This window comes from Ailuropoda melanoleuca, chromosome 1 (genome assembly GCF_002007445.2).
Source record: "Ailuropoda melanoleuca isolate Jingjing chromosome 1, ASM200744v2, whole genome shotgun sequence".
Taxonomy (NCBI): domain Eukaryota; kingdom Metazoa; phylum Chordata; class Mammalia; order Carnivora; family Ursidae; genus Ailuropoda; species Ailuropoda melanoleuca.
Genome location: NC_048218.1, coordinates 99239776 through 99257586, shown reverse-complemented (window position 1 = coordinate 99257586; position 17811 = coordinate 99239776). Strand labels below are relative to the sequence as shown.

The 17811-nt window shown below is 39.4% G+C and overlaps 1 protein-coding gene across 2 annotated transcripts in view; it reads left to right on the top strand.

Annotated features, from left to right (window-relative positions):
• Positions 1-17811, top strand: part of OTOL1 (otolin 1) — a 191707-nt gene that overhangs the window by 140844 nt on the left and 33052 nt on the right. The window contains exons 6-7 of one of the 2 annotated variants that reach the window (XM_034663538.1): positions 1332-1381; positions 17605-17795. In XM_034663538.1, coding sequence (XP_034519429.1) covers positions 17768-17795 — 28 coding nt within the window. In that variant the 5' untranslated portion in view covers positions 1332-1381; positions 17605-17767. Of the gene's footprint in view, positions 1-1331; positions 1545-17604; positions 17796-17811 lie in introns of those variants that run through there. The other variant, XR_004626345.1, reaches the window with a different exon arrangement.

Below are 17811 nucleotides of genomic sequence, written 5' to 3'. Positions count from 1 at the left end.
GTTTGATGTGACCTTTCTGCACCCCCCTCCCCCCGAAAAAAGATGCAGTCAAATCCATTATTGTCACAAAAGCTTGTGTGTGAGGAGGGCCCAAGATGGAGTCAGTGTTGGGTGAGATGAGGCAGAAATGTAAGGACTTCAGGGCTTAGAAGTGAGCCGGGCAGATGCCGGATGGTGCAGGGTTAGCAGAAATCTTGAATAGAGCTTTGGATTTCATGAGCTGTAGCATTATTGACTACAAGGAAGTTTTACCTCAAGATCAAGGGGACAGCGAGGCCTCCCGCTGCCTTGAGGGTTATAATAATTCATGTCTTTGTGATTAAGCACTTACTAGGAACCGCAATGGAAATAAGTTGGACATTAAAGCCGACAAGTGTGTTAGGTCAAAGAGCACTGTCATAGGAACTTCTTATTCTTGCCGGATAACTTCCATATTCTCATTTCTGAGCAGTCACCAAGCTCATTTTCATTCCATTTAAGCAATTTTAATTTATTTCACATTTTCAGAAAGTTGCCATGAATTTCTGTGAGAAAAAAAGAAGGTACCCCAGTCAGAGCCGATAAAGCAGAAAAGGATTTTACGGAAAGGCTATGGGATTGCTCCCAGAGTTTCCAGGAGGGCTGGCAAGGGAACCTGGCGACCCAGCAGGAGCAGTGGCCGACTAGGAGTCAGAGCCATGGCCGAGATTGCACCACAGAACCAAACTCGGAAGAATTGAGAATGCCAGGCTGCTGCATTTAATGAACCAAATCTGTGCCAGGAGGCCGTGCCCTCCCTGTCAGAGGAGATGGGGACCCAGCTGCTGGGTTTCGTGGTTCCCATGGTGGGAAGTAAGTTTGAGCAGTGAATGGGGTTAATATGCCAGGAAGTCAAAAGAAAAATGGAAATTACAATCATATGCAATATTGAGACAAATGATTTTTTTAAAAGATTTTATTTTTAGGGGGGGCTCCTGGCTGGCTCCCTTGGTAGAGCAGGTGACTCTTGATCTCAGGGTCGTGAGTTCGTTCCCCACATTGGGTGTGGAGTCTACTTAAAAAAATAAAATAAAATAAAATCTAAAAAAAAAAATTATTTTTAAGGAATCTCTACACCCAATGTGGGGCTTGAATCCATAACCCTGAAATCATGAGCTGCACGCTCCACTGACTGAGCCAGCCAGGTGCCCTGAGAAAAATGATTTTTTTAATAAAAATGGTTTCTTTTCTATGTTGCCTATGTGAAAGCAGGAAACATTCAAGCAATAATATAAATTGCATATAAAAATGAACTCAGGGTTTTTTTTTTTTTATTGAAGTATAGTTGACATACGACGTTATATGTGTTTCAGGTTTACAGCATGTGACTTGACAACTCAGTACATTACCCAATGCTCACCAGGTAAGTGTAGTTACCACCATACGAAATTATGATGATAGTACTGACTGTGTTCCCCCTGCTGCACTTCTCATCCCTGTGACTTATTTATTTACACCTGAAGGTTATCTTAATCTGCTTCCCTTTTTTTGCCCATCCTCCCACCCTCTTTCCTCTGGCAATCATTTTTTTTTCCTCTGTATTAATGAGTCTGTTTCTATTTTGTTTGTTTCTTTTGCTTCTTAGATTCCACATATAAGTGAAATTATATAGTGTTTGTCTTTCTCTAAGTATTTCATTTGGCAGAATACTGTCTGGGTCCATTCATGTTGTCTCAAGTGGCAAGATTTCAGTCTTTTTATAGCTGAGAAATATTCCATTGTATATAGAATTGATCCTTGAGCAACATGGATTTGAACTGCATGTGTTCACTTGTAAGTTACTTTTTTTCCGTGAATACAGTACAGTACTGTAAATGTATTTTCTCTTTTTTATGACTTTCTTAATACCACTTTCTTTTCTCTGGCTTACTTTATTGTAAGAATATGGTATATAATACATATAACATAGAAAATATGTGTTAATTGACTATGTCATCACTAAGTTTTCTAGTGACGAGTAGACTATTAGTAGTTAAGTTTTTTGGGAGTCAAAAGTTATATGTGGATTTTATGGGGCGCCTGGGTGGCACAGTGGTTAAGCGTCTGCCTTCGGCTCAGGGCGTGATCCCGGCGTTATGGGATCGAGCCCCACATCAGGCTCCTCCGCTGTGAGCCTGCTTCTTCCTCTCCCACTCCCCCTGCTTGTGTTCCCTCTCTCGCTGGCTGTCTCTCTCTCTGTCAAATAAATAAATAAAAATCTTAAAAAAAAAAGTTATACGTGGATTTTAGACTGTATGAATATTGGTCTCCCAACACCCCATTATTTAAGCGTCTACTGAATATACCACTTCTTTATCCATCCGTCTATGATGGACACAGGTTGCTTCCACATCTTGGCTATTGTAAATAGTGCTGCAATGAACATAGGGGAGCAAATATCTTTTTGAATTAATGTTCTCATTCTCTTTGGGTAAATTTCGCTGACAGACTATATTGTCAAACTTTTGGTTTTGCCAATCTGATTGGTAGTAAAGGGTATTTTACTCTAATTTAAATTTGTATTTTTTATTATGAGAGAATTTAAGCATAGTTCTCTTATCTTTAAGGGAGATTTTGAGACTTGAGTGTGATACATTAAAACTTTTCAGATGCTGGAGATGAAAAAGAAAATTCTGTACATAATCACACACATAAATACCCAGAAGTGAAATTACTGGGTCATATGGTATTTCTATTTTTAATTTTTTCGAGAAAACGCCACACTATTTTTCGTGGTGGCTGTACCAATATATATTCCCACCAACAGTGCACAACGGTTCCGGTTTCTCCACATTCTCACCAACACTTGTTATTTCTTGTCTTTTTGCTACTTAGCCATTCTGACTGGTGTGAGGGGATGTCTCACTGTGGTTTTAATTTATATTTCCCTGATGATGAACTATGCTGAGCATCTTTGCATGTATCTTTTGGCCATCTGTGTGTCTTCTTTAGAAAAATGTCTATTCAGGTCTTCTGTTCACTTTTTAATTGGATTATTATTATTTGGTGTTACATTGTAAGAGTTCTTTATAAATTTTGGATCCGTATTGGATATATTATTTGCAAATATCTTCTTCTTTTTTTTTTTTTTTGTCATTTATTTTTTTTATTATATTATGTTAGTCACCATACAGTACATCCCTAGTTTTTGATGTAAAGTTCCATGATTCATCTTGCATATAACACCCAGTGCACCATGCAATACGTGCCCTCCTTAATACCCATCACCAGCCTATCCCATTCCCCCACCCCCCTCCCCTCTGAAGCCCTCAGTTTGTTTCCCAGAGTCCATAGTCTCTCATGGTTCATTCCCCCATCTGTTTACCCCCCCCCTGCAAATATCTTCTTCTATTCAGCAGGTTGCCTTTTCATTTTGTTGATCGCTTCCTTTGCTGTGCAAAAGACTCATATTTTTAGATCAAAATTTTTTTTGGAGCAGATCCATAGGTTTTATGAACTTTTCAAAAAGTCAGTGTCTTCTCATACTTTTCTCTGGTGCCAGATTTTCTTTTTCATCTCCAGCATCTGAAAAGTTTGAATGTATCATACACAAAGCTCAAAATGTCCCTTAAAGATATGAGAAATATGCTTAAATTCTTTCATAATAAAAAATACAAATTTAAATTATAGTTAAATACCATTTATTATCAATCAGATTGGCAAAATCAGAAGTTTGACAATATAGTCTGTTAGTGAAGATGTTTGTAAACTGGCTCTTTCTTACATTGCTAATGGGAATACAAAATTGTCTGACCTCTGTGGAGGAAACTTGGTGGCAATATATAGCAAAATTGCACATGCATAAGACACATCTGGATCTCTACAAATGAACATCTCCAGCGCTGAGTATCGAGGTACGAAGCGGGGAGCCGTGAAACCACGCACAGATATCCGAAGCTAAACAGAAGGGGGAGGGAGCCGCCGTGTCAGGGCGCCGGGAAGCGGTAGCCACCTGCAAGGGGGAGCGAACAGACCGCAGACCCGCACGCTTGAGACAGCAGGCTGAGAAGGGAGCTCCGGGAGCGTCCGCGGGGCGGCTGGTGGCTGGAGGGCCACCTGCACGGGGGAGCAGGCGGACTCGCGGTCAGCACCCGTGAGACACCAGACTGAGACGGGGAGCTCCGGNCGGAGCCCGCGCGGGGCGGCTGGTGACTGGCGGGGTTGGAAACACAAAGGACAGAGACGTGCCGGCCCTGGAAGTGAGGGCTGGGACGCCGGGTGTGGGGCGCACAGCCCGGGATGCTGCAGGGTTGAGCAGCACCAACAGAAACAGAGTTAAAGTGGCCAGAACATCAGTGGAGAACGATCCGCGATCCCTCTGTTCTGAGACAGAGGCTGAATTTCAGCCGCTGCTGCTCTCTCAGAAGAGGCATAGCAAACCGCCAGGGAAAGCCGCCAGAGAACAAAAGCCCGGAAATACCGGCTCACAGGGTGCCCATCCCCATCCCCCCTCGCAAGGGACACAGAGACTCTACCCAAACAGGGTTTTCTGAGTACCGGCAGGCAGGCCCCTCCCCCAGAAGGCAGGCTGAAAAATCAAGAAGCCCACAACCCGGAGCGCCTGAGTGGCGCAGTCACCAAGCACCTGTCTTCGGATTAGGGTGTGATCACAACGCTCCGTAAGGAGTCCTTCATCGGGCTTCTCCACCGGGAACCTGCTTCTTCCTCTCCCACTCCTCTGCTTGGGTTCCCTTTCTTGCTGACTGTCTCTCTCTCTCTCAAATAAATAAATAAACTCTTTAAGGAAGAAGCCCACATCCCTAAGATCTCTATAAAACAAGGGCGCACGGCCTGGGTCCCAGTCAACACTTGGGCTCTGGACAACCCTGCAATCTCTCTTCATCAGAATGACGAGAAGGAGAAGTCCCCCCCAGCAAAGAAAAGATAATGAGTCTGTGGCCTCTGCCACAGAATTGGCCTCGGCCACAGAATTAATACATATGGATGTATCCCAATTATCAGAAATGGAATTCAGAGCAACAATGGTCAAGATGATGAGTAAACTTGAAAAAAGCATCAGAGAAAGCGTTGCTGAGAATATAGAATCCCTAAGGGCAGAAATGAGAGCGAATCTGACAGAAATTAAAAACTCAGTGGGCCAAATACAGTCAAAACTAGAGGCTCTGACGGCCAGGGTCACCGAGGCAGAGGAACGCGTTAGCGAATTGGAGGATGGGTTAGTAGAAGAAAAAACGAAAATAGAAGCTGGTCTTAAAAAAATCCACGCCCACGAATGTAGATTACGGGAGATTACTGACTCTATGAAACGATCCAATGTCAGAATCATCGGCATCCCTGAAGGGGTGGAGAAAAACAGAGGTCTAGAAGAGATATTTGAACAAATTGTAGCTGAAAACTTCCCTAATCTAGCAAGGGAAACAAGCATTCGTGTCCAAGAGGCAGAGAGGACCCCATCCAAGCTCAACCAGGACAAACCTACGCCACGGCATGTCATAGTGCAATTCGCAAATATTAGATCCAAGGATACAGTATTGAAAGCGGCCAGGGCAAAGAAATTTCTCACGTACCAAGGCAAAGGTATCAGGATTACGTCAGACCTGTCTACAGAGACCTGGAATGAGAGAAAGGCTTGGGGGGGCATTTTTAAAGCTCTTTCAGAGAAAAACATGCAGCCAAGGATCCTTTATCCAGCAAAGCTGTCATTCAGAATTGATGGAGAAATAAAGACGTTCCAAAATCGCCAATCATTAACCAATTTCGTAACCACGAAACCAGCCCTACAGGAGATATTAAGGGGGGCTCTATAAAGGTAAAAAGGCCCCAAGAGTGATACAGAGCAGCAAGTCACAACCGATACAAAGACTTTAAAGAGAAATGGCATCATTAAAATCATATCTGTCAATAATCTCTATCAATCTAAATGGCTTAAACTCTCCCATAAAACGCCACAGGGTTGCAGATTGGATAAAAAGACATGACCCATCCATTTGCTGTCTACAAGAGACTCATTTTGAACCCAAAGATGCATTCAGACTTAGAGTAAGGGGATGGAGTACCATCTTCCACGCAAATGGACCTCAAAAGAAAGCTGGAGTAGCAATTCTCATATCAGATAGACTGGATTTTAAACTAGAGGCCATAGAGAGAGATACAGAAGGGCACTATATTATTCTTAAAGGAAGTATTCAACAAGTGGATATGACAATTATTAATATATATGCCCCCAACAGGGGAGCAGCAAGATACACAAGCCAACTCTTAACCAAAATAAAGAGACATATAGATAAGAACACAGTAATAGTAGGGGACCTCAACACCCCACTATCAGAAATAGACAGAACACCCTGGCAAAAACTAAGCAAAGAATCAAAGGCTTTGAATGCCATACTCGACGAGTTGGACCTCATAGATATATATAGAACACTACACCCCAGAACCAAAGAATACTCATTCTATTCAAATGCCCATGGAACATTCTCAAGAATAGATCATGCTCTGGGACACAAAACAGGTCTCAGCCAATACCAAAAGATTGAAATTATCCCCTGCATATTCTCAGACCACAACGCTCTGAAATTGGAACTCAACCACAAGGAAAAACCTGGAAGAAACTCAAACACTTGGAGGCTAAGAACCATCCTGCTCAAGAATGACTCGATAAACCAGGAAATCAAAAAACAAATTAAACAATTTATGGAGACCAACGAGAATGAATACACAACGGTCCAAAACCTATGGGATACTGCAAAGGCAGTCCTAAGGGGGAAATACATAGCCATCCAAGCCTCACTCAAAAGAATAGAAAAATCTAAAATGCAGTTTCTATATTCTCACCTCAAGAAACTGGAACAGCAACAGAGGGACAGGCCTAACCCACTGACAAGGAAGGAGTTGACCAAGATTAGAGCAGAAATCAATGAATTAGAGACCAGAACCACAGTAGAGCAGATCAACAGGACTAGAAGCTGGTTCTTTGAGAGAATCCATAAAATTGATAGACCACTGGCAAAACTTGTCCAAAAACAAAGAGAAAGGACTGAGATTATTAAAATTATGACTGAAAAGGGAGAGGTCACGACCAGCACCATTGAAATTGCAAGGATTATTAGAAACTTTTATCAACAGCTATATGCCAAAAAACTAAACAATCTGGAAGAGATGGAGGCCTTCCTGGAAACCTATAAACTACCAAGACTGAAACAGGAAGAAATAGATTTCTTAAATAGGCCAATTAACTATGAAGAAATTGAGTCAGTGATAAACAACCTTCCAAATAATAAAACTCCAGGCCCAGACGGTTTTCCTGGGGAATTCTACCAAACATTCAAAGAAGAAATAATACCTATTCTCCTAAAGCTATTTCAAAAAATAGAAACAGAAGGAAAGCTACCAAACTCATTCTATGAGGCTAATATTACCTTGATCCCCAAACCAGGCAAAGACCCCCTCAAAAAGGAGAATTACAGACCGATTTCTCTAATGAATATGGATGCCAAAATCCTCAACAAGATCCTTGCTAATAGAATCCAACAGTACATTAAAAGGATTATCCATCATGACCAAGTGGGATTCATACCTGGGATGCAAGCATGGTTCAACACTCGCAAATCAATCAATGTGATACATCATATCAACAAGAAAAGACTCAAGAACCATATGATCCTCTCAATTGATGCAGAAAAAGCATTTGACAAAATACAGCATCCTTTCCTGATTAAAACCCTTCAGAGTGTAGGAATAGAGGGTACATTTCTCAATCTCATAAAAGCCATCTATGAAAAGCCTACTGCAAGCATTATTCTCAATGGGGAAAAGCTGGAAGCCTTTCCCTTAAGATCAGGAACACGACAAGGATGCCCACTCTCGCCACTATTATTCAACATAGTACTAGAAGTCCTTGCAACAGCAATCAGAAGACAAAAAGGGATCAAAGGTATCCAAATCGGCAAAGAAGAAGTCAAACTGTCTCTCTTTGCAGATGACATGATACTCTATATGGAAAACCCAAAGGAATCCACTCCCAAACTATTAGAAGTTATAGAACAATTCAGTAAGGTGGCAGGATACAAAATCAATGCCCAGAAATCAGTTGCATTTCTATACACGAATAACGAGACTGAAGAAAGAGAAATTAGGGAATCCATCCCATTTACAATAACACCAAAAACCATACGTTACCTTGGAATTAACTTAACCAGAGACGTAAAGGACCTATATGCTAGAAACTATAGATCACTTTTGAAAGATATTGAGGAAGACATAAAAAGATGGAAAAATATTCCATGCTCATGGATTGGAAGAATTAACATAGTTAAAATGTCCATACTACCCAGAGCAATCTACACTTTCAATGCTATCCCGATCAAAATACCGAGGACATTTTTCAAAGAACTGGAACAAATAGTCCTTAAATTTGTATGGAACCAGAAAAGGCCCCGAATCTCCAAGGAACTGTTGAAAAGGAAAAACAAAGCTGGGGGCATCACAATGCCGGATTTCGAGCTGTACTACAAAGCTGTGATCACAAAGACAGCATGGTACTGGCACAAAAACAGACACATCGACCAATGGAACAGAATAGAGAACCCAGAAATGGACCCTCGGCTCTTTGGGCAACTAATCTTTGATAAAGCAGGAAAAAACATCCGGTGGAAAAAAGACAGTCTCTTCAATAAATGGTGCTGGGAAAATTGGACAGCTACATGCAAAAGAATGAAACTTGACCACTCTCTCACACCATACACAAAAATAAACTCCAAATGGATGAAAGACCTCAATGTGAGACAGGAATCCATCAAAATTCTAGAGGAGAACATAGGCAACAACTTCTATGACATCGGCCAGAGCAACCTTTTTCACGACACATCTCCAAAGGCAAGAGAAATAAAAGATAAAATGAACTTATGGGACTTTATCAGGATAAAGAGCTTCTGCACAGCCAAGGAAACAGTCAAAAAAACTAAGAGACAGCCCACGGAATGGGAGAATATATTTGCAAAGGACACCACAGATAAAGGACTGGTATCCAAGATCTACAAAGAACTTCTCAAACTCAATACACGAGAAACAAATAAACAAATCATAAAATGGGCAGAAGATATGAACAGACACTTTTCCAATGAAGACATACAAATGGCTAACAGACACATGAAAAAATGTTCAAAATCATTAGCCATCAGGGAAATTCAAATCAAAACCACACTGAGATACCACCTTACGCCAGTTAGAATGGCAAAGATAGACAAGGCAAGAAACAACAATTGTTGGAGAGGATGTGGAGAAAGGGGATCCCTCCTACATTGTTGGTGGGAATGCAAGTTGGTACAGCCACTCTGGAAAACAGTGTGGAGGTCCCTTAAAAAGTTAAAAATTGAACTACCCTATGACCCAGCCATTGCACTACTGGGTGTTTACCCCAAAGATACAGACGTAGTAAAGAGAAGGGCCATATGCACCCCAATGTTCATAGCTGCATTGTCCACAATAGCCAAATCATGGAAGGAGCCGAGATGCCCTTCAACAGATGACTGGATTAAGAAGCTGTGGTCCATATATACAATGGAATATTACTCAGCTATCAGAAAGAACGAATTCTCAACATTTGCTGCAACATGGACGGCACTGGAGGAGATAATGCTAAGTGAAATAAGTCAAGCAGAGAAAGACAATTATCATATGATTTCTCTCATCTATGGAACATAAGAACTAGGATGATCGGTAGGGGAAGAAAGGGATAAAGAAAGGGGGGGTAATCAGAAGGGGGAATGAAACATGAGAGACTATGGACTATGAGAAACAAACTGAGGACTTCAGAGGGGAGGGGGTGGGGGAATGGGATAGACTGGTGATGGGTAGTAAGGAGGGCACGTATTGCATGGTGCACTGGGTGTTATACGCAACTAATGAAGCATCAAACTTTACATCAGAATCAGGGGATGTACTGTATGGTGATTAACATAATATAATTAAATAAAATTAATTATAAAAAAAAAATTGCACATGCATAATCCTTGTAGGAATTTGTCTCAAAGATAACTGGCAATTATATAAAATAACATATACACAGAGCTTTCATTGTAGCATTGTTTTGTTTTGTTTTTGTTTTGTTTTGTTTTTAAAGGTTCATTTATTTATTGAAATAATCTCTACACCCAACATGGGGCTTGAACTCACCACCCCAAGATCAAGAGTTTCATGCTCCTCTGACTGAGCCAGCCAGGCACCCCCATTGTGGCATTATTTGTAAGCCTAAATGTGGTAGACAGAATTCTAAGATAGACCCAAGATTCTCACCCTGCCCCATATATACCTGGTACTATCTCCCCATCTTCAGTGCAAGCAGAATTTGTGAATACAGTAGGATAGCAATCTCAGGGTTAGGGTACATTATATGGCAAAGGTAAAGGAATTCTTCAGTCATAATTAAGGTCCCTAATCAGTTGGTTTAGCCCTAGTCTAAAGGTAGATTATCCTGAGTGGGTCTGACCTAATCAGGTGAGTTCTTAAAAAAGAGATCGTCTTGATGACTTTGGAGAAGTAAGCTCCCATATGTGAGAGGACCTCTGTAGAGGGTCCTGGGTCGTATCATCTCAGCTGACAGCTTGCAGAAAAATGGGAACTTGACTTTAAAACCACAAATAACGGAATGCTAACAACCAGTGAACTTGGAAGAGGACTCCAAGCTTCACATGAAATCACAGACTTGGCCAATACTTTGATTTCAGCCTCGTGTGATGCTGAGTAGAGGACCTAGATAACCTGTGTTCAGACTCTTGACCCGTGGAAACTGAGATAATAAATTTTTTTCTATTAGGTTACTGAATTTGTGATAACTCATTATGCAGTAATAGAAAACTAATACACTGATAAAATACTACCAGAATGTCCACCAATAGGGGACAGATTGAGTGGACTATGGTGCATCCACACCATGGAGTACTATGTAGTTTAGAAAGGAATAAGGAAGATATAGGTAAGGGATGTTTTGTCCAAGTGCTGTCTTCTGTATAAAGGGAGTATGAGCACCTATACACCAGTTCTTATATTTAAAAAAATAGCAGGATGATTAACCACAATTAGCAAAAATGATTACTTAGAAGGGGGGCAAGGAAGAGGAGACAGGACTGCTGAGAGTCAAGTCTTTCGTGAGTCAATATACCTTCTTATATTTTTGACTTCGCTAGGTTGGTTCATATAATTAAAAACAAAATTAAATAATAAAAAGAAATGCTTAAACATTAAAAACTAATAGAAATAAATAAATGTAGCTGCATACATATTAATTCAGTAGCATAATCACACACATAAATGAATGAACGAATGAGTGAATGAATGGATTTTTTAGGGGGGAAAGGAAGAGGGAGAGGGTGAGAGAGAATCCCAAGCAGGCTCCATGCACAGCACAGAGCCTGATGCAGGCCGATCCCACAACTGGAGCCAAAATCAAAAGTTAGATGCTCTGAGCTACCCGTGTGCCCCCCAGAAATGAATTATTTAAAGATATTTTAGACCACAGTATTTTGACTGTTCCTTCCTAGTGAGATGGATTTTATCCTATTCAAGTAGGATAAACACAAAGAGGTCCACACCCAGACACATCTTAGTAAAAGCGGTGACAGCTACGACAAAGAGAAAACCTTGAAATGAGAGAAAAATGACTCTTCACATACAAGAGAACTCCAATAAGATTAATAGATGACTTCTAATCAGAAACAATGTAGGAAGGAACATAGTGGGATGACATATTCAAAGCTGAAAGAAAAAAGTTGCCAACTAAGAATCTTACATTCTGCAAAAAAGGTGAAGTAAAACATTCCCAGATACACAAAAACTGAGACAATTAGTTGCTAGGAGATCCACCTTACCTGAAATACTAAAGAAAGTGCTTCAGGCTGAAAGCAAATGATCCCAGACCTTAATTCAATTGTACACTAGAAAACAAGAAGCAGCGGTAAAGGTAGGTACATAATTATAAAAGAAAACATAAATGCACATTTTTTTCTTTTTAAAAAATTTTTAAAAAAGATTTTATTTATTTATTTGACAGAAAGAGACAGCCAGCGAGAGAGGGAACACAAGCAGGGGGAGTGGGAGAGGAAGAAGCAGACTCATAGCGGAGGAGCCTGATGCGGGGTTTGATCCCAGGACCCTGGGATCACGCCCTGAGCTGAAGGCAGATGCTTAACAACTGAGCCACCCAGGTGCCCCTCTCTTTTTTAAATTTTTTTTAAAAAGATTTTATTTATTTATTGGACAGAGTGAGACACAGCGAGAGAGGGAACACCAGCAGGGGGAGTGAGAGAGGGAGAAGCAGGCTTCCCACTGAGCAGGGAGCCTGATGCCGGGCTCAATCCCAGGACCCTGGGATCATGACCTGAGCTGAAAGCAGATGCTTAACGACTGAGCCAACCAAGCGCCCCTCTCTTTTTTTAATTTTTAAAAAAGACTGTGTTTATTTGATAGAGAGTGAGAGAGAGAAGGAGCAGGGAGAACGGCATAGGGAGAGGGAGAAGCAGATTCCCCTGAGCAGGGAGCCTGGCATGGGCCTCGAACTCAGCACTCTGGGATCATGACCTGAGCCGAAGGTAGACACTTAACAGACTGAGCCACACAGGCATCCCAGTAAATGCGCATTTCTTAACTATAGTTTAAAAGTGGTTGTATGAATCTATGTATAGAATTGAATTATTGGTCCTATAACACATAGGAATGCAATATATTTGACAAAACAGCACAAAGGTGGTGGGTGGGAGCAAAGCTATGTTGGAGTAAGAAAATGACACCAGATGGTAACTTGAATCTATGGGAACGAAGGAAGAGAACCAGAAATTGCAAATAAAGAGATTAACCAAATTCTAGATATATCCTTGCTCTCCTTTACTCTCTTTAAAAGACAAAATTATACAAAGTAATAGAACAATGTATTGCTGGGTTTGTAACATACAACAATTATAGCACAAAAGAGGGAAAGAAGGAATAGAGCTCTATCCAAGAGAACTGAAAACATATGTTCACACAAAAACTTGTACACAGATGTTCACAATAGCATTATCTCATACTATGCCAAAACTGGAATCAAATGTCCATCAACTGAGGAACAGAGAAACAAATGTGGTACATCCATAGAATGGAATATAACTCAGCCATTAAAAGGATTGACGTATTGATACATGCTACAACAGGGATGAACCTTGAAAACACTCTCAGTGAACAAAGGCAGACGGAAAAGACTATATATTGTATGATTCCATTTGTATGAAATGCCCTTAATAGATAAATCTACAAAGACAGAAAGTAGATCAGTAGTTGTCTAGGGCAGGGGGTCGGAGAGATGGGGAGTCACTGCTGATGAGTATGAGTTTTCTTTTTAGGGGAATGAAAATGTTCTAAAATTCATTGTGATGATGGTTGTACAATTCTGTGAATATAATAAAAATTGAATGGTATACCTTAAAAGGGTGAATTGCATAATATGTGAGTTATGTCTTAATGAAGATGTTTTTTAAAAAGTTTAATATGAAATCATGCCAACAGGACAAAGGAGCCAACTAGAAAGGAGCTCCCAGTGCATGGGACAGTTCAACATTAAAAAGACTGACTACGTTGACTTGAAACACAGCATATATATAAAAACCAGTGAGTTTGTAATGACAACAAACCATCTCACCGTTCACCACTGGAGGTTGCCAGAGCACCAATCATTTCTCTGAAACACTGAAAAAGGAAAAGAACCAAGCACATCCTGTCTTGCCTGTATGAATTGTATATTTACGTAACTGCATAGTTGATGAGGGAAAGTTCTTCCTTATAAAAGAAGTGCAGTGTAGATGCAGAAAGAATGGTGGAATTAGAAAATCGTTGTTTTGCAACTTCTAACGAAATACTGCTTCCAGGCAACACATGTATAAATCATGAAAGCATAAGTTAAAATGTTGATGGGGATTGGGCTGATACAACCTGAAGAAATAATTTACATATGATAAAATTCACCCTTCAAGTGTATAATTCAGTGGTTCTTGGTATAGTCACGGGGTGGTGTAGCTATCACCACTATCTAATCCCAGAACATTTTTCTTCCCTTCTAAAATAATCCCCATGGCTATTAGCAGTAGTTCCCCATTTTTCCCTCCCACCGGGCTTTGGCAACCACTAACTACTTTCTCTTTCTATGAATTTGCTTATTCTGGACATTTCACTTAAATAGAATAATATAATATGGCTTCTTTCATTTACCATAATGTTTTTATGAGCATCTACTTAGTAGCATATAACAGCATTCATTATTTTAATGGTTGAGTAATATTCTGTTGTATGGATAGACCACATTTTGTTTATGCATTCATTAGTTGATGGACATTGGGTTGTTTCTATCTTTGGCTATTGTGAATAATGCTGCTAAGAGCATTTGTGCACAAGTCTTCGAACAGATGCTTTCAGTTCTCTTGGTTATATACCTAGGAGTGAAATTGGTGGGTCATATGGTAACTAATATTTAACTTTTTGAAGTGATTACGTGTTATTGCTGAGATTAGGACAATCAAGTATTATATGCCTCATAATGTAATGCAGAATAATTACACAGCATACCTACAAAGTATTCTGGCTGAAACAACTGAATCTGAATATAATCAAGCATCTAGATCGGAGTCTTTAAACTTTTTCTGTAAATGGCCAGGCAGTAAATATTTTAGTCTTTGTGGGCCACACTTCTCAACTCTCCTACTGAAAGGTAATGACAATATGTAAATAAATGGTATGGCTTTGTCCCAATAAAACTTTTTTACAAAGCAAGTAGCAGGTCACGATTGGTCTACAAGCCACACTGTGCCAATCCTTGTTTAAGATTTTACAGGAAACCATGGGGCGCCTGGGTGACTCAGTCATTAAGCGTCTGCGTTCAGCTCAGGGCCTGATCCCAGGGTTCGGGGATCAAGCCCCACATTGGGCTCCCTGCTCCGCTGGGAGCCTGCTTCTTCCTCTCCCACTCCCCCTGCTTGTGTTCCCTCTCTCACTGGCTGTCTCTCTCTGTCAAATGAATAAATAAAATTAAAAAAAAAATTTTTTTTACAGGAAACCTGGTAGATATAGAAACACCTTAAATCACCCAAACCCAGAAAGTGAGACAAGTGACTAAGTTTCTGCAAAAAACCATGAATGGCTTAAAGAAAGCTCACATTCTACTTTCCCCATAAATACTTTCTTTTTAATCTTATGCTGCATATTTCTTGAGTGAGTAATAAAAAGGAAGCTTGGGTGTATTGAAAAGAGCACTCTGGAATTATGATGTATCTTCTAGGGACTTTATTGTGCTTCCCCTTTTCCTAGTGGTGAAGGAACCTTCTGTTTGGACCAATTATAGTCCTTCATTCCTATGGCAGCAATCATCACTCCAAGACATGCACATTTGATCTAACACAGACCAATTAGAATTTTTCCACTCAGATTTTGTTGTTTTTTTTGTTTTTTGGTTTTTTTTTTTCCAAAGTAAAGCTGGGAGAGACAAGCTATCTTTTCTCTCTGGTGTGGGAGTATAAGGATGCAAGCCCCAAGATGACTCTGGTCAGAGTTTCAGGTTTGGGTAGCTATTGATCTTTAGAGAATGAAGCCAATGTGCAAGGAGAAGGAAAAATGTGAGTGAGTGAAAGAGAGAAAGAGACAGAGACAGAGATAGAGAATGGGAAAGGAGGAGAAGGGAGAGATGTTACTTGAGTTCTGTTTAATATGCTCATCTTAAATAATTTCTTAAAGACTTTATTTATTTATTTAGAGAGTGGGCACGGGGAGGGGCAGAGGAGAGGGAGAGAGATTTCAAGCAGATTCTATACTGAGCCCGGAGCCTAAAGCAGGGCTCAATTCCATGACCGTGCGACCATGACTTGAATGGAAATCAAGAGTCAGATGCTTAACCAACTGAGCCACCCAGGTACTCCCCATCTTAAATAATTTTGAGAGGATTAGACGTAATGTGTGTAAAATTGTTGACTTTTTAGAATTTTAATGAATGGCATCATTTTTTTACTAAATAGCAAATTGCTTATTAAATCTCCTGCATTATTTAATTTCCTATGTTTATATGCTTTCTCATAAAACCAGACTGTCAGTTACCTGAAGGCAGGAAACATACATATTATACTTCCTTGCTTTCCAGAAAGCCTAGTATGAGCTAAGTTAATTTCTGTAAAAAAGATATACTTCACTGATGAATAAGAACAGGAAATTGAATTATTTGAGTATAGCACTGGAACGATCTTAGTATTGTCTAATGAAGATAGACTTGTTTTCTGTCGATTTATCCCATGTTAGAAGTGGCACTTTAATGTAAGCTCTTCTGAGAAGTATTATTATTTTTTCAGTTAGTGGAAGAAATATGGTTAGTCAGTTAAATTCTAAAAAAAAAGTTTTTCTTGAAAATTCATGGACGAGATGTTATTGCCCATGTAATTTAGGTTCTAATGTTGAATATTTAAGGCACGTTTTTAGCTTAATTGCTGGAAAGCAATATCACCACAAGTTGAAATAGCTTTAAAATAGAGAAGACTTAAAATTATAGTGAACGTGTCATATAGAATAATTGGCATTCTAAACAAATTCTGTAAGAAGTCATTAGAGGTATTCAGAGCTGATGATTCTTAAAAGACCCACGTAAGTTGAATTTATTTACTCTATACATTTAAAGGCTTTAAATATATAACATTAAAATTGCTGTCCTAGTTTTTAAATAAGGGAAACTTTCCCCCCAAAACCAAATTGTTTAGAACCCTAAAAATATCTATTGCTATTTTGAATATAAGACTTACTTATCAAATATGGTGTCAGGTCCATATTCCAAAAGTTGAACATCTTCTCCTATACTTGTTGGTCATTTTATGTCTTCTTTGGAGAAATATCTATTTGAGTCCTTTGCCTATTTTTAAATTGGGGTATTATATTTATTTATTTATTTTTACATGCTCACTTCTGCAGCACATATACTAAAATTATTTATTTGTTTTTGCTATTGAGTTTTAGGAGTTCCTTACATATTTTGGCTCTTAACCAAATATTTTTTCCATTCCATAGGCTGCTTTTTCACTCTGTTGGAAACAGGGGCACGTGGAAACTTTTGGGGTGAATGTTTGTTACCTTGAGTTTGGTGATGATTTTATGGGTATATCCCTATTTTAAAACTCTTCAAGTTGTATGCTTTAAATATGTGCAATTTACTGCATGCCAATTATATTTCAGTGAGTTGTTAAAGAAATAAACAAAAATAAAAAACAAAACAAAACCCCCAGAAATTAATTTACATTCTCTTACCTAAGTTTTGTTTTGTTTTGTTTTTGGTATTACACAAACTATATATTATATGCTAATTTGCAAAGTAGTTGATTTCTTCATCTTGAAAATTTTGTTTCATGAATATATCTTAAAAATATTCAGTTACCAGTCCTTTTTTATTCATTATATAACATCCTGTAATTAAATATACACCATGCCAAATTCCGAATAAGCAAAATGGATTTACTTAAATTAGAAAGCACTCCGATGGAACAATCTTTGGCTTAACATTTTAAAATGTGCTTAAGTATTAGGTGATTTCACAACTGAGAATTTTTACATTTTTGAGTTCCAGGCTAATCAGTTTCTCTCTTCATCCCTTTATGAAAGGAGGGGACTGAAAGCCCCAGGAAAACTGGCTATGAGCAGAGAAAAGCCTTTTCTGTGCAGAGGAAACTAGGGCTCTGGCATTTTTGGACTCTGTCTCTTCAACTAAAACCCTGCTGAGGAGTTCAAGACCCATACAGATGTTGGAAGATAACCTGCAAAAGAAATGGACATATATGTCATCTCTACTATTGGTAAATACTAAAAAGA